The sequence below is a fragment of the Giraffa tippelskirchi genome, chromosome 4, assembly GCF_054371585.1.
Source record: "Giraffa tippelskirchi isolate mGirTip1 chromosome 4, T2T-mGirTip1v1.2.pri, whole genome shotgun sequence".
NCBI lineage: Eukaryota > Metazoa > Chordata > Mammalia > Artiodactyla > Giraffidae > Giraffa > Giraffa tippelskirchi.
In genome coordinates, this window is record NC_137278.1 from 76,335,704 (window position 1) to 76,359,675 (window position 23,972).

Here is a 23,972-nt window from a genome sequence, read left to right on the forward strand (position 1 = left end):
TCTCTTGCTTTGATTAGCTACTAATGCTGCATGTAATAACATAGGGTTTAACTTTTTATCGTTGTTAAAATATAATGTTTCAGTGGGAAAGTAAATATATTTTCTAAGGGATACCTGCAGTGCCTCCACTTATAATATTTATGTCTTTGGAAAACATGTTTCAATTGCCAGATGATCATTTGTAAATTGTGGTCTTTCTACAGATGGACATTTCTTTCTTATATACTTGCTTGTTCTTTTCCTTCTTGTTTTCAACCCCGACTGCCTTCAGAATTGTACTGCCATACTGGTTGGTTCACCCATGAAAATTGAATTCCAGGGGATTCATGGCATTTTCTGTTTAGGTTTATTTCTCTGGAAATCTCTTCTTGCCCCCACCCTCCATTAAATTAAAATGTAATGATTTTTCTTGGTTTTGCAAATAAAACTCTTTCTAGCATTTTTCTAGCATTTTAAAATAACATTCCTTATGATAGACAAATCATGGTTAACTTAATAATTCTCTTACTATTAAATATTTAGTTTTCTCCTAATTTTAAAAATATTTTTAATAATATTGTGGTGAGTGTCTTTATTTACAAAGAGTTTTAATATGTAGGGTTATTTCTCACAGATAGATTCTCCTCAGTGTGATTTCTTGGCAACAGTATATAACTAGACATCAGATTCTTTGTATGTATTGTCAGAATACTTGATAGATTAATCTTGAAAAATGATTTCCCCCTGTCACCTTCTTAACTCAGGAATTTTCATTAGTTCTCTGTTGCCCATGGTCTAACATCTCTGCCCCTTTAACTGGCCTTTGTCCTTTTTGTTAAATCTTTTTTTTCTTGTTTTAACTAACTGCCTGCCATTGAGCATTTACAGTCTATCTTCTTTTTCCATGTTATAAAAAGTGGTACAAGAAATACCTTCATAGTTTTTAGGTTTTCCTATGTTTTCTGGACTATTTCTTTGGGATAAATGGTCAGAAATTGAAATACAGAATTAAAGAATATAAACATTCCATGAAACTGATAGCCAGACTTCCTTTAAATAAGACAACAATTTACAAATTTGCCAGCACGTATAATCTTTCTAGTAGGGGGTGGTATTCTTTTTTTAAAGCAAGTTTTTGAGAAGGTGAGAGGGGAAAATTACCATGTTGTTTCAATTTATATTGCTGTTATTAATAATAAGGTTGAACATTTGCCCACATTATTTGTTGGTTAATTGTAATTTTTTCAGTTTAGCTTTCAAGGCCCTATATAATTTGAACCTGCCCTTTTCACCTTGTCTCCTATTAGTCAAACCCACAAATTTTATCGAACTTCTACCAACTACCAACGAATTCGTGTAGTGTAATAAAGCTAATCTAACTACTGTTCCTTTCAGTGTTCTGATTTTCTTTTTTGTTGCTTTTGTTCATGCTTTTTCTGTTCCTAAAATGCTTATCCCTTCTCTTCTGCTTACAGTATGCTGATTTTTCCCATCCTTTAGGGTTCACCCTGAATCTTTTTTCCTCTGAGAAGTTTTCCCTGACTTTAATGTGGCTTCCTTGAGAGCAGGGCCTGTGTCTGATGCCTTTTCTTTTGCCCTAGTGTCTTGTAAAGGGTCTGCCTTACATAGGAGGCAAAGAACTGACCTATTGATGTTGCTAAGAAAATGCATATGGTGTTCAGCAGCTCTCGATTTAACCTTTGACTCTGACTTTGGGCAAGTTTAGTCTGTTTCTTTATCCCAGCATCATCATAGATTGGAGATGATACTTCAATCTGCCTCCAGAGTTGCTGTGAGGAGTGAGTGGGATAAAGCTCATAAAGGGCCTGGTGCAGTGGCACTTTTAGTGAGAATTGTTTTTAAATTAGCTGGACGAATAGTGCTTGGTAATCCCAGCACTCACTGGTCTCCCTTTCCTTAAGCCTCTTCCAGGTGTACCCCAAATGATGTGTGCTGTCTCTTTCTTGTGTTGGGATTGCTTCTTGTGAATTAGTTTGTTGCCGTTCAGTTGCTAAGTTGCGTCCGACTCGTTGCGACCCCGTGGACTGTAGCCTGCCAGGTTCCTCTGTCTTTGGGATTTCCCTGGCAAGAATACTGGAGTGGGTTGCCTTCTTCATTGGCAGGCAGATTCTTTACCACTGAGCACCAGGGAAGCCCATGTGAACTAATTAGGTACTCTCAAATCAATTCCAAGTTATTAAGGGGAGGAATTGTGTTTTAAGTCTGTTGCATGTCCTAAAGCACTGTGCATTGATCAGTTGGGTATAGTTGAGTAACTTTGGTAGCAATGAAAATAAGGACAAAGTAGTGATGAAGATCTCACTTCTGTTTTTTACTGAAATCTTTACTGGACCTTTGCTAGAAGAAATTATTTTATTTTAGGGTCTTTAAGAAATGCTTAGTTTTGTTGCCTGTTCAGCCAAATGGAGTTAGTTATCCAGCAGAAAATGGTAAAAATATCCAGATAACACCACTGGATTTTACTTTTCCATATAGTGTTTCAAAGTGTTGTATTCATTAATATTTGTGAGAAACCTATGGTTAATACCACCAGAAGTCATAAACTAAACCAGATTTCCCCCCCGTTTTAACTTTCACATGATTTGGATTAACAACAGTGTTACTCCCTAATTTACACCTGGGATTTAAAAACCTTCGCAAAAAGCTGAAACAGTGATTCATATTTAGTCAGCATATGACTGGGTTATTTTCATTTATTGAAAATATAAACAAGAAAAAATATCCTGGATAAAGAGCTCCATGTATTTTAACTAGTGACAGATGCTATGATCAGAATTTCTACTTAAGTCAGGCATTTTTGACATACACCTCAAGCCTGGCAATTAAGCTTTATGCCTTTCCAAACATAACAGTTAACCAATAAACCAAAATATCAGCCCGGTCTGGCTTAGCTCAGCGGTCTTTTGATTTCTTCCAGTCTGTTTGATGTGGAGGCTTATTGAGATTTATCTACTGAGCTGTTCATAGTTTGTAGGGCTGGCTATATTATATAAGATTCCATTAGTGATGGGAGAGTGTAGACAGTCTCTACAGTGTAGATAATTTAGTCAGTTGTGCTGGTCATGGTTTTGTTGAAATTTTTAAGACTTCTGTCAAGGTTTTTAAAAACTTATACTCAATGATTTTTATTTCCCAGTTTATGCCATGAGCCTCAAAACAGATATAGTTTGATTGGTCCAATTTAGTAGAAAGTTTTTTAACTCTCAGTAGAAATCTCTATGTAGATTGAAAAGTTTTCCACTTATTGGGACCAGTTTATCCACTAGGGAGATAAAAATAAAAAATATACAGTAAGCAATTATAAATGTTGGGTATGCTACATGCTAAGTCACTTCAGTCACGTCCAACTCTCTGCGACCCTGTAGACTGTAGCCCGCCAGACTCCTCTGTCCATAGGTTTCTCGTGGCAAGAATACTAGACTGGGTTGCCGTTTCCTACTCCAAGGAATATTGGGTATACGGTGAGTTGGATATCATTCCATTATGCTGTTTGTGATGGTAATAGCATCAGTATCGTCAACTTTATAACATAAAAGCTGCAGGGGACTTTCATTAACTTATGTCATGCAATCCTGGTTGGAATACTCAATAAGATAATTATTATTGTCCTCATTCTAAATGACACACTTGGAATTCATATTATTTATTTGCTACATGTCTCATATCTAGTATGAAGCAGAGCTGGTGTTCAAGTTCAGATACAACTCCCAAACCAGTTGTTTTTGCATTTCGTTAAAGCTTTTGTTCTATAATACACAATATTTCTAAAAGTAACAATGTCCTGCCAAACAGCTTTCCAACAGTTTAATCACATCCTCTTTCCTAAGAAGTAGTTAAAATTACTCATGTTTACCCTGCTGGAGATAAGAGAATAAGAGCATATTGGAGGAATAATAAAATGTGTTCATTCTTTCTGCCTCAGTTGCCTCATGTATTGAATGGGGGAAGTAACTAGTACTCACCTCACTGAGGTTTGAGGTGGATTAAGTGAATAAATGGGGCTTCCCTGGTGGCTTAGATGGTAAAGAATCTGCCTGCAATGCAAGAGACCATGGTTTGATCCCTGGGTTGGGAAGATCCCCTGGAGGAAGGCATGGCAACCCACTCCAGTATTCTTGCCTGGAGAATCTCCATGGACAGAGGAGCCTGGCAGGCTACAGTCCCTGGGGTCGCAAAGAGTCGGACATGACTGAGCAACTAAGCACAGCACAGCACAAGTGAATGAATAAATGCGAGGAGATTAGAAGAGTGCCTGGCATAGAGTAAATGGTAATATGTTTTGCTATTATTGCCTTCATTTACTTAGCAGGGTTTATTCATCCGTTGCTACATGCCAGGTAATGTACTAGGTATTGAAAGATAAATAAGTCCAAGTCTTTGGTCTCACAATCAAGGGAAGGAGACATACAGCAGACTATACACCATTGGCATGAATGTTCTATACAGAGGTCTGCAAGGAGAGATTTGGAAGCACGAGTAGAGATGAGTACCTGCTGTTAGGCTTCCTGTAAGAATTTGGGCTGAGCTTGAAGTAAAAGTTAGCCAAGAAAACAGCAGAGGAAGAAAAGGGAGCCAGAAGGACAGATGACAGTGGTAAAATGTTGGTATGAACACATTTCCTCAATTAGGATTTCTTGAAGACTTTCCCTAGTAGTCACAGTATTGTTGTTGTTCAGTCACTGTCATATCCAACTCTTTGTGACATGATGGACTGTAGCCCACCACGCTTCCCTATCCCTCAGTATCTCCCAGAGTTTGCTCAAACTCATGTCCATTGAGTCAATGATGCCATCTAACCATCTCATCCTCTGAATAGTTACTTCTTTAAAATATTGACTTATGGAATCTTTTTTATGGAGAATATTATGAAGAACTATGTTTTAAGGAACACACTTTGGGAAATTGAGTAAATCTGGTGGTGAGAAGAGAGTGCAGGTCAGAAATGGGATAGACATGGAGAAGGGGGTATGGTTAGAGATATTAAGTCAGTTTAACAGTGTTTAATGAAAAATGAAGAGACCAAGGGAGAGGAAAGAAAGATAGTGAGGTGAGAGCAGATTTGGGGCTTAGAATAGTGTCTGGGGCTGATGGTGCAGTTTACAGAGGTGAAGATTTAGGAGAAACATTGGGAGGGTGGAATGGGGGAGATTCGGACTTCAGTTATTGTATCTGTTTTGAGGTGCCTGAGGGAACCCAAGGGAACATACTCATCACACCATTCATTGTCCTGGGTCTGGAGCATATGAGTGAGTTCTGGGCTGGACGCAGGAGTCATTCATGAGAGATGGTATTTTATGCCAGGAAACTGACTGAGAGAACCCAGTCAGGTGAGCGTAGACTTGCTGGGGCCATCACTGTTTAAGTGACGTGTGGAGAAGGAGGATCTCTCAGCAGAGATTATTTCGACAACCTAATATTCTTTGGGACAGTTCTGATATTCTTTGGGACAATCTGATATTCTTTGTCAGTTCGCCTGTGCCCTCTTTTCAAGATCTTCGAGTATTTTGTTTTGTTTTGTTTTGTTTTTTTTGGAGAGTGTCTGACTCCACCCATGCAGGAAACCTACTTTGTGGGCCACTCCTCCCAGGAATCTGGGTAGTTGTAGAAAGAGGCACTTCACCCACACCCTAAGCTCTCTGCAGAGAGTGTGAGAGATACCGCCCAACCCTTCCAAGCCCAATGGGGGAAGGTGGAGCCATGTTGCACTGTTAAGTTTTTGAGTATGAAGTCCTTCAGTGTAACTGGAAAAATCATAAAAGAGAAGTATTCCACTAGATTAAACAAGTTCAATGGGTTTTAATTTTCCTGATAAACTATTATTAAGAAATTGTTTTGGAGATTTACTCTCTGAGTAGGATTAGCTAACCTACATTTTTCATTTGGATAAGTGGTTCTTTAATTAGAAACCAAGATTAAGGGAATAGTTTCCCATTGCTTTATATAGTGTAGAGAAGGTATGTGAAAATGCCAAATGAAAGTTTTCCTCATGCTAGTGAGGAGCAGGGAAAACAAGAGGAAATTATAATATGGTAAGGGAAAGGATTCTGTTCATCCAGCGTGCCTGCTTTTATCTTCAATTCTGGAAGTCTCTGCCGGCATTTTTTTTTTCTAATTCCCTATTCGTGTCGTGCCAGAAGTTGCATATTTCTGGCAAAATGTTCATTACTGGCTAGGGGTGCAGCAAGAAATCCTTTGCCAGAGAATTAAGCAAGCAGAAGTCTGTCAAAACAAATATTCTAGTTTGAAAATATAGTCCTGTGGGGGGGAAAGGGGGAGGGGTGGTAGTGGAGGAGGCCAGGGCATGTTCTAAGGCTGAGTATTTATTTCATAAGAATTCTGTGTCCTAAAAGATTGTTGCTGGTAGGAGTGCTGGAAAAAACAGGATTGTGGTACATTAGATATGCTGATGAGCAAGGATGGATTTTCTGGGGATTTTTGGTTTGCTCTTGTGTTTGGTATTTAGCTCCTATAATGACAGCCTTTGCTAAGAGTGAAACATTTTGATAACAAATAGCCTTTAAATTTAATTGAAGAGGAATTTAACAAAACTTATGTTTACATGGAAAAACTCTCAGGCCTGAGGATATTAAACATGTATAAATAAACATGCAGATAAACACACAGTCCACTTCATAAGCATTTATTTGACTGGGAAATGCCAACTTTATGTAATTTCAGTCTTTAAAAGTATTGGCCTATTGATTCTGAAAAAGCACAATTTTTTTTTCTTCCCAACTTTTCCTTGTACCTCTCTGTTGTTACTTTAAAAGAAAATCATTTTATAGAAGAATGATTATAGACTGGATAGATATAAGGTTTTGGGATTTCTTTGCTGTTTAGTTGCTTAACTCTATTATAATTTTGCTTTTCAAGTTGGAGAAACATAGACTGACATTTGTGTTACTTTCCACTGGGATATGGGGTGGGATTAACCATATTAAGCTCCAAGGATGAAAATCATTGCACACAGAGGTGGATTCTGAAGATTTCCTGACCATATATCTGCCTACAAATGATGTTAATTTTTGAAAGAATTTTAAAAACTAAAATGTGATGCCTTGTAATATTGAAGTAAGTGATCATACATAATAGAATGTCTTCATAATAAAGAAAAGCCGTCAAAGTAGTATTAATGAAATGCAGATTGCTTTATTCTTATCTCCTTTTAGGCAAGTTTTAGACTAGCTGCCATCTAGGCAATTCAGGGAACACATATGTGCCTTCTTCTGAAGTAGTGGGCAGAAACTTTCTTTTTGCTCTTTGATTTTCCAATTTGATGTACTTTAGTTACTGGAAGAAACATTAATTAATATATTTAAAACAACATAGTAATTCAAAAGAATAAATTTTTTTGGAGGGGTTGAAAAGATCATGGTGCACCATTGGAATTTGCCTTTAGTAAATGTAACATTTGTTTTCTAAAGAATTATAACAACATACTTAAATTCCAGAACAGTAAGCAAAATAGCTTAAGTTCACTGACTTGAAAAAACATTCTTTTATACTGCACGGTTCTAAAATAAATACTTAAAAGAAACAGAGAGCAAGCCATTCTATCTTGGATTTCATTTTCCTTCAGATAGAACAGCTAGAACAAACATTCTTGCTAGTTAACATTGCCTGTGTTTTTATGAAGTTAATAACTGACCTGTCAATCATGTCCTATATAAATACGGTAGTTGAATGCTTTCTGCTTTAGAAGCACTTTTATTTACAAGAGCTGCCAGCCAAGATTTCCAAAGGACTCCACGGGCTGTTTGCTTTGATCTGTTTTGAGGGCTGGTCTCTTTATACCTGTTGGTTCACTATTTATGATACCTTTGTGTAATCAGGTATGGGGAGAGCAGATGTGCAGAATAAACACGTCTTAAGGAAACCAAGGCTCAAGAGAAATCATGTAATTATGCACCAACAGCTTTAAAAAGAGAGAGAGGGAATATTTCCTTAAATCAACTGAGTTGCTGTTATGACAAGAGAACAGATGTTGTGGTATTCACCCCAGAGAAGGAAAAGATGCTCTCTTAAATCTGAGTTTGTAATGAATGGAGGTGGTGTGTTTATCCCTACCCTTCAAACTGTTGCTCTCCTTTTAAATTTTTTAATTGCTGAGATGTTGCAGCTCCTCTCAGTTGACTTTTTACCTTTGACCTTTTTTCATTTGCTCCTTCCCTCGCAAATGTTTACCACATGTCTCTATCCAAATAATCGTCTCTCTGTGGAAAGAGTTACCTTTGCATTTTGAACTGAAAGACGCCTGTTTATGTTTAAGGCGGGTTTCAGAAATGGATGACTTTTTGTTGTTGAGTGTTTTTTTATTTTGATTTGGGGTCCACCTCCTACTAAGGGATCCTGAAAGCCAAATTCATCTTTGTATCCCCCACCATGCCAAGCATAGTGCCTCTGATAGTGTAAGGGCTCAGTCATGAAAGAATGGCAGAAATTAAGAGAAACCCAAGTCCTTCAGTCTTGTTTCCAAATTGATCTGTTGATCTTTTGGTTTCTTTCATTTTTCAGTTAAATGTTGCCCTGATAATTCCTGTACATTATATTTACATATTGCTTTTCTCTAGGAATCTGAATGTTTTAATATATTGGAGAGGTGCCTAACTTCTATTTTACTTTAAAATTGGAAAGTTTCCCCTACTTTTCTTAAAGTAGAAAACTTCCCATCACTTTGCAGTGCTCTACTGATTTAGAGATTTCCAGGCACTTGGTGTTCCCCTGCTACTTTGGGCAATTCTCTTTATCCTTTTCATTCATATCAATTTTACTGACATGTTTTGGTCAGCAACTTTCCCTCTTGTGACGCTGGCATGAATCTTAGACTTTCTAAGGAAGGGTGCCTGAACATGTCCTAACGTTTAGAGAGCAGATCTTTTATTAACTATTTTCTCCTTGCTGTCATTATTGCTCAGAAAAGTTTCAAAATCCAGTGCCTTGAGCTGATATGATTGCTACTTATTTGATTCTTTATTTATAGGTTTACTTTTTTTTGTTTTGCTTTTTCTTCCAGTTTTATTGAGACATAATTGACATACAGCACTGTATAAGGTTAAGGTGTATAGCATGATTTAACTTACACACATCAAGAAATGCTTACCACAGTAAGTTGAGTAAATCTGTCATCTCATATAGATACAAAATTAAAGAAATAGAAAAAAATATTTTCCATGTGATGAGAACTCTTAGGATTTACTCTCTTAACAACTTTCATATTTAACACAGAGCACTGTTAATTATAGGTATCATGTTGTACGTTATATCCCTAGTATTTATTTATCTTATAACCAGAAGTTTGTCCCTTGTGACCACCTTCCTCCTCCGGATTGTAACCACCCCCACCTCTGGTAACCACAAATCCGATCTCTTTTTCTGTGAGTTTGTTTGTTTGTGTGTTTTGAAGTATAATTGACCTACAACACTATGTTAGTTCCTGTTACACAACATAGTGATTCAGTATTTCTAAACATTTCAAAATGATTACTGTGATAAGTCCAGTTAATGCTGTGTCACCATACAGATTTTAAATGCTAGCTTATATAAGATAATCAAAGTATAAAATACAGCTTCAGATACTGTATTTTCAGCATATTCAGCAGCCTTCCCCAGATAATCACTTGCCATAGTGTAAAATCATTTTGTAAACTTCAAGGTGGATTAAAGCTTGCCTTTACATTCTGGACTCTCTCTTTACAACTTGTGGGATCAAAAGTGGGAAAGTCCTGGGGTCACCTGGAGCCAGTGAGAGCAAGAAAGAGCAGTCATGTCACCTTTGTTGAGGTGCAGGGCTCTAAAAGGTATGAAATTGCCCAAATTACATTTGAGCATTCTCAGGCCTTTGCTTGCAGAACCTCTGTTAGAAGTTGAGTGGCACAGGGCAGCCCAAGATCAGGTCAGAGAAGGAAGCAGGAGTAAGCTGAAGTCAGCCATGCCCCAGGCACTGTGGAGGAGACTGCCTTTCCACATGATGTGCACAGGAACAGTTTTGAAAGTCCGTGGTACTGCTTAGTTGGCAGACTAGAGGAAGGAAAGTCCCCTCCAATATTTTCATTTTGCATTCGTCCAAGGCTCAAACCTATAATTAAATTTTCTGAACAAAGACCCTATTAACGTACACCATCCAGACTGATGACTAACAGCTCTTCCTTCCAGGTCCATAAGGAAATCCGTAATGCTTTATGCAAAAATAAAGACCCTAGTCAGGGGCTTTCCAGGTGGCCCAGTGGTAAAGAATCCGCCTACCAATACAGGAGACACAGGTTCAGTCCCTAGGTCAGAAAGATCCCCTGGAGTAGGAAATGGCAACCCACTCCAGTATTCTTGCCTGGAAAATCCCATGGACAGAGGAGCCTGGCGGGCTACAGTCTGTGGGGTCACAAAGAGTCAGATGTGACTGAGCGCATACTCCTCAACAGAATAAAGATTTATTTAAAAATTTTAAAAAAGACCCTAGTCAGGTTTGGAGGGAGGATCGAGTAAGGTGTAGTTAGGACCGGGCTTGCCTTTAAGAAGTCATTTTTCAGTGCTGTGTAAAATGAACCTTTCAAGTGGCTGCTACATATACTCAAGTATATGTGATTGAGTGATCTAAAACTTAGTCACAGTGATAGGATTTTATTTAAAAATCTATGAAAATATACTGGTTTTTAAATTTTTGAAACATTGCTGGGGAAAATCCCTTCTTTTAATTCTTTCGTGTGGGCAGTATAGACTTGCCTGAAAATGTTTATAACAGACCTAAACACAATTTTTTCCTCATGTGACCAAAACTTCAAGTAGCGTTCCAGTATTTGAGAAATCTGGTTGAAATTCATTAGTGTGGCATTCAGGGCCTTCCACAGTCCAACCTGGTCTCTACCAGAGGAGCTGTAGGCTTCTGCCTTGTCCCCAGGCAGGGCTTACACCTCTCTACCTCTATGGTGTCCTTGTGCAATCTCATCTCCTCCACATACTCCCTCTACTAGAAGCTCTTCATGCCTTGGGAAGGGGAACCCCTAGCTGTCCTGCAAGGCCAGGCATCACCTAGACTAGTTTAGGACCTCTTTTTGCTTTTTCTCTGCATTTCCAAATGGGTCCACCTGCTGGTTGCCTTCCAGCTGTGAAGCTGGCCTTCCCTGAGTATCCGTTTGTAGGGTCTCCTCTCTGCTTTGGCCTCCAGAGCAAGGTTATACCACTCCATTGGCTCTTACCATGCCAGTCCTTCAACCATGCTTTGTTTTGATTTCTGCCTTTTTTTACACTTTAAGTCTCTGAGACTTAGAATTGTATCTTCTATGTGCTAGTGTCCTCCAGAGCACTTAGCCTACTGCTGAGCACGTTTGTCCTTTCCTTGAATGGTGCTTGTCTAGGCCCAGAACTTGATCATTAGCAGTTTGTAAAGACAGTGAGCCATTTTCAGAACCACTGGGTACCTTTGTACACCAGGTTTATGTTTTGGCTTGTTGGCTCAGTCGTGGAGATGTCAGGCCCAGTTCTGTCCAGAAAACATGTTTTCCCAATCTTTGCATGAACAGAACGGTGTTATAGTCACACTCTGGAGCAGTTTCACCTGGGCACTGCCAAATCTTTCTTATGCTGACTAGCCGACCCATGTGGGGTGTTCCTCAGATCTCATTTCAGCCTTCTGGGGTACTTTTATTCTTAATTAAAGGAAAGCTTATTTCTAAGACCTTTCCTGAACCAAAGGCAAGTGATTATTCATTAAATGTTTACTTTCTTGACGTTAATTCACTTCAGCGGGTGATAACTCAGGTGGAATTATGCCTTGACAGTGATCTGACAAGGTCCTTGTTCATGGTAGTTATTGACTTTTCCAGTGTGAACCTTTTCAATGTAGCAAGAAGCCAGCATCCTGGTGTCTGAACCATATAAGGAACTGGCTTTCTTTTAATTTTGTGTTTTGAGTTTGAGGAAGAGGCAGGATGTGCCAAGTTGGGACTTTCAAGACTTCAGTGCTTAATTCATTTGATCTGAAAATTACTGGCAAAATTACTACTTTAGCAAAGTATAAAATCAAGTCTTAGAATAGCAAATGCCCTGGTATGACTGACACAGCATGCTTTAAGGCTTCTGAAAGCATGGGCTGGGCTCTGAGAGATTTTAATAGGCCAGTGTGAACCCAGTGCCCTCAGTAGTCAATCCTTCATGTTAGTATAATGCTTTTCGACACCCCTGTGTTTATTCATTCAACAAATGATTTTTGAGCACCAGCTAGGAGCAAGGCATTGTTCCAGGTTCTTGGGGTACAGTGATGAACAATTACCAAATATTTCACTTCTCTATTATTTTGAATTCTAATCTGTCTTCCCTTCCTAGGGTATCAACTCCTTGGAAGTCAATCTTTACCTTATTCACTGCTCTATCTCCAATACCTAGAGCAGTGCCTGACATAGCAGAAGCCCAGTCAATATTTATCAGTGTAGGAGTGAGGTTCTACAATGAGGGAAGGAACGGTTGCTGCTATAATGGCACATTGGGGATACATGTAATCTGGGGTTTGAGGAACCCAGTAAGACAACCTAGAGCAAGAAAGATAACAAAAAGATATGCAGTATTTACCTGGGAGAGAGCAGGTAGGTGACTGCTCCTGTGCAGAAGTCTGGGGGTAACAGTGAGCCATCACAACACACTAGTGCTCTGCAGAGTGCAAGGGAGGTGTGGCCTGAGATGAGGTGAGGACCTTGTCTGCCATCTTGAGGACATATGAGCAAGGTAAGTGTTTTAAGCACAGGTGTAACAGGATTAGATTTGTTTTAGTTTGATTATTTTGGCCACTGTATGGAGAACACACTGAAGCTGAGTTGGAAGTAAAAGTTAAGACTGGGAGATCCGTTTGTTTGAGTAGTTTTGTTTGTTAAGATAACATAGGCTGATGATACCCAGACATTTAAACTTCATGAACCAGCTGAAAAAGGGGCATTAAAAAACACCTCACTTGTCAGAATCATTTCCTAAAATAAAGGCCATTTTAATATACATTCCCACAAATACACATGCACCACTCACAGGAGAATCTCAAATAAATGGTAGATATTTAAATGGAACATGTTTAGGTCTGTGTGCATTGCCCTGGTTTTTCTCCTTTTCCTCCTGAGTGGGCACCTGTGTGGTCTGATATTTGTAGAGATGATCCAGCTATAAGGAAGAAATATGGGTAATCTGAATTAGACTAATGTCAATGGAAATTGAAGTGAATAGAATGAGAGAAAGGAGATAGAATCAGCAGAAATCGATGATTTCAAAGTACTTTCAGATCTCTTACCTCATTTGATAGTAACAGGTAAGGTAGGTATGTTAGGTATGAAAGTGAAAGTGGCTCTGTCGTGTCCAACTCTTTGTAACCCCATGGACTATACAGTCCATGGAATTCTCCAGGCCCGAATACTGGAGTGGGTAGCCGTTCCCTTCTCCGGGGGATCTTTCCAACCCAGGTATGGAACCCAGGTCTCCCGCATTGTGGGTGGATTCTTTACTAGCTGAGCCACAAGGGAAGCCCAGGAATACTGGAGTGGGTAGCCTATCCCTTGTCCAGCGAATCTTCCCAACCCAGGAATCAAACTGAGGTCTCCTTCATTGCAAGTGGATTCTTTACCAACTGACCTATCAGGGAAGCCTAGGCTTAGGTATAATTATCCCCATTTCATACATGAGGAAACTGAGACTTGGAAGTTAGGTGACTGACCTGAGTCACATATGTGAGTAATAGTAGAATTGAAATCACCGTTGAAGTAGTGTAGAACTCTGGACATGTGGCTCCCTCACCCCACCTCTTTTTGTCTTTTTTTCAAGTTTCAGGGAAGAAAGGAAAAGGAATCGTGAGCTCCCTGTGAGTCATGTCTTTTAGGGGAAAACATATGATATTGTCCATCCTTAGAATAAAGCAATATTTTAGTGATGACTCTGATTCATCCTTATTTTGCAATGCACATCATCCATTACCAATCCATGAACTTGAGTAACCCTTTTTAAATTAGGCCAAAGGAGACTTAAGAGGCTTCTTTGACTATATTCTCATTTTATCCAGTGTTACTCTTTGTCCTTTCCATAAGTAAGCCTTGGGCACCCTATTTATGAGTTTTTGTGGGGGGAGTGAGGCTTTGTGTGTATGTGAGGGTATTTATCTCCTGCTACCTGATTTGTTGTTTTTTTCCCTTTTCTTCCTTAGTGTACTTGCAGATTAGAGTTACTCGGTACTATACAAAATTTTTAAAGAATGGTATAGATTTTATAATGTGCTACCCCTGTTGAAGGGTAAAGAAAGGAAGTGGAAGTAAATACAAAGAACAAAATTGGACTCAAAGGAGGAAAAAATGAAGCATAACAATTTGAATTGGACAAAAGGAAAAAATGTACTAGAAAATATTTGTGGGCAGTTCCCTGTAAATGGCTTTATAAACAACATTTTTGGTGTGTAGTCATAAAATCCTCTGACCTATGAAACACCAATGTAATGGAATTAATTAAAAATAAGATGGAATGCCAAAATTTACATATGAAAACTATCAGTGACTGTTCCTTCAATTAGTTATTTTATTTACTTTAGCAATCGTTTTTGTAAGCTCCTTGTTTTCTGGCAAATTTGGAGACTTTTTGGAAAACTATTAGAAAGACTTTATTCCCATAAAGACTCAACTGCTAGATGGTCTATTGTAATCACAAATAAGTGTGAGAAATATGATTTTCCTTTTCAAAAGATGAAATATACTTTTATTGAAGCATCAGCACCTATTTGTATGTATGTTCAGTTATGGAAGTGTCTGTTTTTACTAGTAGAATGGGCACATCCAAAATAAATACTATTTTCTTAGAATATATGAGTGGAAGAATGTAAGAGCAGCATTGTGTACCATCGTTTTTATTGTCTCACACAATCCTGTGTGTGTGTGTGTGTGTGTGTGTATGTGTGTTGTTTGTACTTGGACACCCTAACCATGTTTTTTTCTACCAATGTAGATCCATTCGTCCCACTTTATGGCTTTCTTCCTGGCTTTTGACTTTTAATATTTATAATTTAGTATATGACTACTGTAAAAGTGCAGGTGTTAATATATTCAAAATGCTATGTAAAAGTTTATGTGCCAAACCCAAATTTTACCCATATTTTCAATGCCTGCACTTCTTGTATTTTTAAAAGCTATTTGTATGGCAAGACTGAAAGTGACTTATGTTCTCTGGTACTCTTGGATCTTAGAATCTCAAGAGTGTGTTGACCTTAATTGTAATTTGTTCTAATCCCCTTTCTATTCCTTTCATCTCCTCTTTTAAAGTGGGGAGAGGAGCAAAGAGAGCTGCATCACAGGAGCCAAAGCCAAAGAACAATGCATGTATAATTGGATGAGAAGACACTGGATTAGATTTGTCTGTATATTATCTCATTTCTCACAGTAAATCCACACAGTAGGTACTATTATTCCCATTTTATAGAAAACAAGGGGAAAGGTACTCAGCAAGGTTTCATAAATCACCCAAGGTTAGGTAGTTAACACTGCCAGTAGGTAGTCCTCCTCTGGTCTGGCTGATTCTGAATCTTTGCTCTTTCTCTACGTTGTGTTTCCTCACTTCAGCTCCACCACAGAATAAATAATCTATGGAACACGGTTTCACATTTAAAGCCATGATATGGTAGAGGCCTTTTCTAAAATAAAATGTTGTGGGTATTGTGTAAAAATATTTTGCTATTGAAAATAGGCTTAATGTAGGCAGATAAGTAATATTTGAACTGCCCTAGTTTATGTCATATGTTTATCTTTGAACTCATGGCATTATTTTACTTTTAATATAATTATATAATTAAGATGGGTATTTGACTTAACATTTGTGAGTTTTACAAGACTTTACTTGTAGGTATTTATATATTTCAAATATTTACTGGGAAGTATCTTTGCAAAGTGGGGTGAAACATTTTACCAAGCTCCCACTTTCAATGAGTCTCTGTTGGGAAAGGTTAAATAGCACTGTAGAGTAGTCTTTTGGAATTCAGGCAATTCCTCTGCTCAAATAACAGTGAGTATAATTGACAGTCTCAGTAATAAGGTCATAAAGTCAAAAAGAGTTACCACAGTGTGGCCAGCATTTTGACCATAAGGAACAGTATGTAAAAGTTGGTTAACTGAAAGGATTTCCTGCCTCCTTAGTAACTATTGTGTCTCTGTTTCTTTAGAGTCATAGCCAAACTGGAAAGAAGGGAAAAATCTTTTATGGTAGAACATTTGGCATTTAGAATTGGTGTTCTTTAGATTCACATGATGAAAAGCTTCTACGGAGAAAAGAAAACCAGAAGCTATCCTTTGAATTAAATGCCTTTCTGCTATGTTACTTATTCAGGGTGGTCTTCATTGTGCCGTTTTTTTCTTGGCCCGTTTTCTAAACCCTGTTTGACACATTATGGAACTTCATGTTTTTAACTGATAGATTTATTCTTTGCGTTGGAATGTGTGTATTTGTGCAGCAGGAAGAGGGGCACTATAATCACTCCAAGAAACAGCTGCCACCTAAAATTTATAATCAGTATTAGAAGAAGAATATTTTTTTTAAAAAAAGGAATTGAATAGAAGCAGATATAACATAGTGACCAGAAGAAAACTTAAAATGAAAAAAGATAAGATTAACATTCTCAGAGAAATGAGATAAAATTGATTACATGAAGTAAAAATAGGATGGTATTTCTAAAAGAGCAATCAGAATAAGAAAGAGCTATAGGGAATTAGAAAATATGATAGCCCTCAAAAAGTCTACAAACAATAAATGCTGGGGAGGGTGCGGAGAAAAGGGAACCCTCTTACACTGTTGGTGGAAATGCAAACTAGTACAGCCACTGTGGAGAACAGTGTGGTGATTGCTTAAAAACTGGAAATAGAACTGCCATAAGACCCAGCAATCCCACTGCTGGGCATACACACCAAGGAAACCAGAATTGAAAGAGACATGTGTACCCTAATGTTCATCACAGCACTATTTACAATAACCAGGACATGGAAGCAACCTAGATGTCCATCGGCAGATGAATGGATAAGAAAACAGAAAACTGTGGTACATATACACAATGGAATATTACTCAGCCATTAAAAAGAATGCATTTGAATCAGTTCTAATGAGGTGGATGAAATTGGAGCCTATTATACAGAGTGAAGTAAGTCAGAAAGAAAAACACCAATACAGTATACTAACGCATATATATGGAATTTAGGAAGATGGTAACAATGACCCTATATGTGAGACAGCAAAAGAGACACAGATGTAAAGAACAGTCTTTTGGACTCTGTGGGAGAAGGCAAGGGTGGGGTGATTTGAGAGAATAGCATTGAAACATGTATATTATCATATGTGAAACAGATTGCCAGCCCAGGTTCAATGCATGAGACAGGGTGCTCAGGGCTGGTGCACTGGGATGACCCTGAGGGATGGGATGGGGAGGGAGGTGGGAGAGGGGTTCAGGATAGGGAACACATGTACACCCATGACTGATTCATGTCAATGTATGGCAAAAACCACTACAATATTGTAAAGTAATTAGCCTCCAATTAAAATAAATTAATTAATTTAAATTTTAAAAAAAGAAAAAAGAAAGATGGAAGACAGAATAAAAGAACACTTTCAGAGGCAAAACTCAAGAGATCAAGAGAGATGGAAGGTGGGAGAGGGATTTTAAAAAAAGGAAAATTAGAAGATTATTTCAGGCAATTCAGTGTTCTGCTTACAAGAGTGCTAAGGAAGAGCAGAGGGATTTCCCTGGCAGTCCAGTGGTTAAGACTCTATACTTCCACTGCAGGGACAGAGGTTCTATTCCTGGTCAGGGAACTAGATCCCACATGTGTATGGTACAACCAGAAAAAGTGGGGGTGGGGGGACAGGAGGTTGGAGCAGAGCAAAGTAAGGGCAGGAAATTGTCAAAAAAACAGCACAGGAAATTTTCCTGGAACTTAAGGACGCAAGTTCTGGTACAGTGACTGAAAAGCAATCCACACCAAGACACAATAAATCATTATGAAATTTCTAAAATTTTGTAGAGTTAAGAAAAACAAAAACAGTTCACCTATGGAGAATTAAGGATCAAAATGAGAGCAGATTTAGAAGATAGAAGAGAGAGACCTCTAACATTCTGATGGAGTATGGTTACCTTCCTTTTATTTTGTATTCAGCTAGATTATTGATCGAATATGCAGATAAAATAATAGATTATATTTTTATTCAAAACATTTAAAAAAATTAGTCACAAGGGACTTCCCTGGGTGTCCTGTAGTTAAGACTTTACTTTCCAATACAGGAGATGCAGGTTTGATCCCTGATCAGGAAGCTAAGATCCCACATACCTCAGGGCCAAAAAACCGAAACTTAAAAGAGAAGCAACATTGTAACAAATTCAATAAAGATCTTAAAAATCGTCTGCATCAAAAAAAATCTTAAAATTAAGGACAAGAAAAACTTGATTTTTCTCTTTGTACTTACAGAATATAAATGATCTGTAAAGCACCAAAATATTTTTTTAAAAGTGAGAGTTGCTGAACAATATTCAACACACACCCTCCTGTTGACCACTCCTCCAAACAGCTATGTGTATTATATGTATAATTTTAATGTTTTTATACATGTATAGAAAAGGTCTTGAATGGGGCACTGTGAAATTTCTTTTACTACTTACACATTTGTATATTGTTTGGGATTTTTTTTAAATGAGCATATATTAATTGTAATTAATAGAATATAACTAAAAAGAGGGGAAAGAAAAGAGACATGATTTATTCCTTAATTTATTTTTAAATGAAGGCAGCGCATGCTGTGTCTGTCTCTTCTACTTGGTGCTATAGGAGATACAGTTGAATTAGCAAACACAGCCTTAGCCTTTTGAAGGGTTTTGGGTCTGGCTGTTAAGGGGAAACACGCATGGCAGGGAATGGCTCCCAGCCGTATTGAAAGTCTGCCTCTGTGTGATCTCAATGTACAGGCTGCTCTCAGGGCCAAGCATATGGCTTTCCAGGGTCTGAGAGGAGGTGGTACCCTACTTCCTTGAGAGTATTTAAAAAAAAAGACCACAGCATTCGTGAGAATACCAAACACAGAACCCTGATCCTGGAATGTCTAATTTAATAAATTTCGTTTGCATTTCTACAGAAACCAACATGCTTCAGCTTCCAAACCCAGGAGCCAAAGGTTAGGATTTTAAATAATAATAATAATAATAATGAGTTATACTTATTCCAGATTAGTTTTCTGGCTCTCCAAAAAATAAATGGCTAAGATGTCCAAAGTGTTCTTTTTACAACTCTGCCAAATGCTGGCTTTCCCTCTTCGTCTGGAGATCCAGCCAATCTGTTGAAAATTATCCCATCTTTTTGAGTACTTCCAGGCAGTTGTTCAGACAGAAGGCTAAATCCTGCAATCTAAGATGGACATGGAGACTCTTAAATACTTTCACAGCAGAAGAAATCATTCTTTGGTTTCTGAGTCTTATTTCCTCTAGCTATGAATTTGGGAAAACATACACTGGACATCACATCCTACCTAGTTATAGACAATGTTCTGTATTAATTGGGAGTGTGACATTTGCCTGGTGACTCCTTGGTTTTTTGGTTTTGTTTTGTTTTTTTCCCTTGTAAATAAGCCTTGGCCTGAGTATAAACTTAACAAAAAACATGGATTCACTAGGGAGAAGGCCTTGAATCTGAATAAGAACAAGTAAACACACTCTTTTTTTGGTTTGATTTGCATGAGATTTAATGGATTTTTTCCTTTATACTTTTGTTTTTAGTTTTTTTGAGGGGAGGGTCATGGTGGTGAGAGTGGTTAAGGGTATTGTGGTATATTAGGAAGATTGTCTTAATTTGAATACAGGGGAGATGAGACTTATTAGATCAAATGGAGTATCTGTGGTCCATTGACCTCTGAAAATGCTTTTTAAGGGCAGATGGATAGATTTTTAAGGATTAGTTTAGTTGGCAGTTTGCCTGCACATCTACTCCATTTAAAGGTGGTGGGTGGACCTGGCTCAGTGTATGGAAGTAGAAGCTTAGGTAGGGAATCTTAATCTAAGTTGACCGGGGCTGATTGACAGCAGGGGAGAGATGGCTATCTGATCCCATCACGAGGATATGAACTCCTTTGAAAACTGGCCTGTCTGGGCCACAGTGTCCTCTCCTCATTAAGCAGATACCTGGTACAGGATGAGTGGATTACCTGTGTAATGGAAACCCTAAAAAAGTCTAGTGTCTGGATTGGGAAACAAGAGAATTGGGTTCTAGTCCTGAATTTTCCCCCAACTTGTATTTTGAATTTGGGAAACTCAATTCTTCTGAGCATTGGTTTCTTCATCTGGAAAATTAAGTGATTAGAGTAGTAGGCCTTCTTTGAGGGTCCTTCCTGTTCTGATATGTGCCTTGAAGTCTGGAACTCTGCTGGCACCTTCCTCATGCTTTAGTAATATGAATTTGGCAAACTCATATTACTCTTAGTGAAAATGTCCATAAGGTTTAGAGTAGGATCTTGAAAAAAATTAGTTGAATGAAAGCATTACAGGGATAGAAACCAAGAAACTTTCATTCTGAAGTATTGGACCTTTTGTTAAATTAGTCTATTAATTTTTAATGAGTGAAAGAGAAGTTTCTGGGTAATTTCTTGCTAGAATTTTGGATGAGGATGAGACCAATTCAACACTGAACTGTTTGCATGTTCAGTGCATTTGCTGGACTATAGTTTTAATGCCTATATGATATTCTTTAGAATTACCAAATAAGAGCTTTTTAATCCTATTCTTATTTTTAGAGTCAGACTCTTGGGGAATGGACTCTTATGGTTGAAAAGAAGACAACCTGTCCTTTCCTGGAGCAAGATTTGTGGAGGGAATTCTGAGAAAACAGTCAGAAGGGAGCACTGAGTGTCCTGTGTACTAGCACCATTCTAGGTGTTGAGGTTAGAGAAGAAATAAGACAATTTTTCGTCTTAAGGATCTAACTTCCTAGTGAGAGGAGACAGACTTGGAACATGTTTTAATAAAATAGCAGTAACTTAATGTTACAGAAAAGATGAAATATTATCATAGGGACTTACAGGCAGTGACAGATGGAGTGTGCTTTCTTAAATAGAGAGATTTGGAAAGTTAGGAATAAAAGGAAGTAAAGAGGTAAGGAGTGTGGACCGCTATCTTGAGTTTTACTGTTTTCCAAAGCCCCTCTAAACTGTGCCTCTTGGGCTCACGTAGGTATATCAGAGCCTGTACATCAGAGCCTGTGCTTGCTAAGCATAAGAAGGAGGCCAAACTGATGATCTCTCGCCCCAACCCTGCTTCCACCAGAACAGTTCTGGTTTGTTATTATTTTTCTAGTGTTTTAAATATTGGGATTATAGTTGAAAAAAAGTGGTCCATTGCTTTAAAGATTTGGAAAATAACTGCCTTGGAATAAACCAGTTATGTTCACTCTTGCCCTTAGTGTCTTAACTCTCAGGTTTTCGCAGTTGTACGAGGCAAATACTGGTTCTCTCAGTCCCTCCCCCAAACCCCAGAGACATCAGTTCTTAATCCCCAGAACCTGTAAATGTTACCTTGTAAGCAAAGGGAGTCTTTGTAGGATCTTTCAATGAAGTGACTATCTTGGATTATTTGGCTGGGCCCTAATACCATCACTGGTAAGTGGAAGGCAGGGGAGATTTGAGAGACAAAAGAGGAGGAAGCAGTGTGACTGCAGAGGAGATTGGAGATGGTGGGAATGCCAGCAACCATGCAGAACTAGAAGAGGTGAGGATTGTATTCTCCCCTAGAACCTCTGGAGGTGCACCTCTGACTGATTTTTGGACCATCGATAACGATGTCAGATTTCTGGCCTCCAGAACTGTGAGAGTATAAATATAGAAGTTAAATTGTGAGTTCCATGTTATCAGTGTCCTTTTTATTTAGTATTTTACCTTTTTCACAGAGTATAGCTCAGGGTCTCAAATGTTATAACTGTGTTTCACTTAACCATTGCTACAAAACAAACACCCCCAAATTTAGTAGCTTAAAATAATCACAGGTTTTTTTTGGTTTTTTTTTATCTCTCACAATTCTGTGGGTTGGCTGGGTTCAGCTGGGTGGTTTTTCTTTACTGTGTGATGTCATCTGGGGTCACTCACATGGTGGCATTCATCTGGGGCCTCAACTGAGGCAAGGATGCCTGGGCAGGCTAATGAGGACTCTCTCGCAGAGTAGCCACATCCTCAGAAGGTGATAGCACCCCACTGCAGTACTCTTGCCTGAAAAATCCCACGGACGGAGGAGCCTGGTGGGCTACAGTCCATGGGGTCGTGAAGAGTCGGACACGACTGAGCGACTTCACTTTCACTTTTCACTTTCATGCATTGGAGAAGGAACTGGCAGCCCACTCCAGTGTTCTTGCCTGGAGGATCCCAGGGATGAGGGAGCCTGGTGGGCTGCCATCTATGGGGTCGCACAGAATCGGACATGACTGACGCGACTTAGCAGCAGCAGGACAGTGAGTATAGAAGCTGCCAGGCCTTGTGAAGCCTAAGACATAGCTGGCACTGCATCGCTTCCACTACTTCCTGTTGATCGGAGAAGTCACAGGGCTACTAGTCTAGAGGCCAGGGGAGAGGAGATAGACCCCGCGGAGAGGAGATAGACCCCGCCTCCTGAAGGGAAGGGGTCCTGCACATGTAGGGAGGCAGTAGGAACTGTTGTCGGCCATCTTTGGAAACAGTCTACCACAGACTGCTTACACAATGATTATTGAATTAACCCAGATATACTGAGATTTTTAGACGATGGGATTCAGTAAGAAACATTTCCTAAGAAAAAAATTTCTGATGTTTAAAAAAAAAAAAAGAAAATCCAGTAAAGGGAAGTCCCCCGGTGGTCTAGTGGCTAAGACTATATACTCCCAATGAAGGGGGCCCAGGTTCGATCCCTGGTCGGGGAGCTAGATCCCACATGCCACAGTTAAGAATTCGCATGGTGTAACTAAATATCCCACGTACTGCAGTTAACACCTGGTGCAGCCAATGAGGTAAATAAATAAACAGTTTTAAAAATCCAATATAAGCTGCCAGAATGGGACCTTGCACACATGAGGAATTCAAGAGATGCCTGCTTACTGACCAGCTGGCTGGGTAAGGACAGAAAACATATTTCCCAGCTCTCTTATGACCAGTGATTTCACAAGGAGTAAGGCAGGGCATTTCCAGAACCAAGACCATTCACTTTCCTCCCTGGGTATTGCATAGTGATGGCTAATTGTGTGATTTGGAAGCTTCTCCACCTGGAAAGCAGTTTCTACAGGGAAGGGTTAGAAAAGCTTTCAACATGGCCAAGAGTTCCATGGCTATCTACAGAGATTAGGAAGGTAGGTGAGACTGGCAGGAGACCTGGTCAGAGTCCTTTAACTTCCTACACAGTTTGCCTGAAATTTAATAACAGGACTTCCTGTGGACGCATCACAGTGATTACAAGTGCTTGTCGAGTGTGAGATTCTGACCCCGGGACCCCTGACATCCCTTTTGTCCAATCCCTTATTCTTGTTTAGTTATTACAACTCTAGGGAGAAATTCTAGTGTCAGCCCCAGTCAGAGGTAGAGAGAGGATTCTGGGAACAGAGTCAGAGATGGTTTTCTTGGTGGGATTCCAAATCCAGATTTCTTTTTATTAGTTGTTTCTATTTTTTGAGTTTGCATTTGATCATCCTTTGAAATGTGTGTGCGCGCACTTTGTCTTCTTTTAGGTTTGTTTGCATTTGAGGGTACTGTTTTTCTTAAGATGCGTTTGCTGTTTTTATCAGCAGTCACTGTGGCAAGGAGACATAGGCCCTTAGCTGATTTCTCTCCTCTGGGGTTGTTTTATAGGCCAGAAACTGGGGAGTAGCTAGGTTTTAATAGTTTATTGGGTTCCTATTTGAAATACCAACTGAAAACCCCCAGGCTTTTGCCTTCATCATTTGTTTTCATCTAATGACCAGTTTTATGGTGTTTTCTCCATGGCCTGTGAATAAGTCCAG

General features: G+C 38.9%; 1 protein-coding gene across 5 annotated transcripts in view; it reads left to right on the forward strand.

The window, feature by feature from the left end:
• Positions 1-23,972, forward strand: part of THADA (THADA armadillo repeat containing) — a 327,764-nt gene that overhangs the window by 107,678 nt on the left and 196,114 nt on the right. The window contains exon 27 of one of the 5 annotated variants that reach the window (XM_081591965.1): positions 19,108-19,146. The exons of the other annotated variants lie outside the window; for them this stretch is intronic. Within the exon in view, the coding sequence (XP_081448091.1) occupies positions 19,108-19,146 (39 nt within the window). The remainder of the gene's footprint in view (positions 1-19,107; positions 19,147-23,972) is intronic. 5 annotated transcript variants of the gene reach the window in all.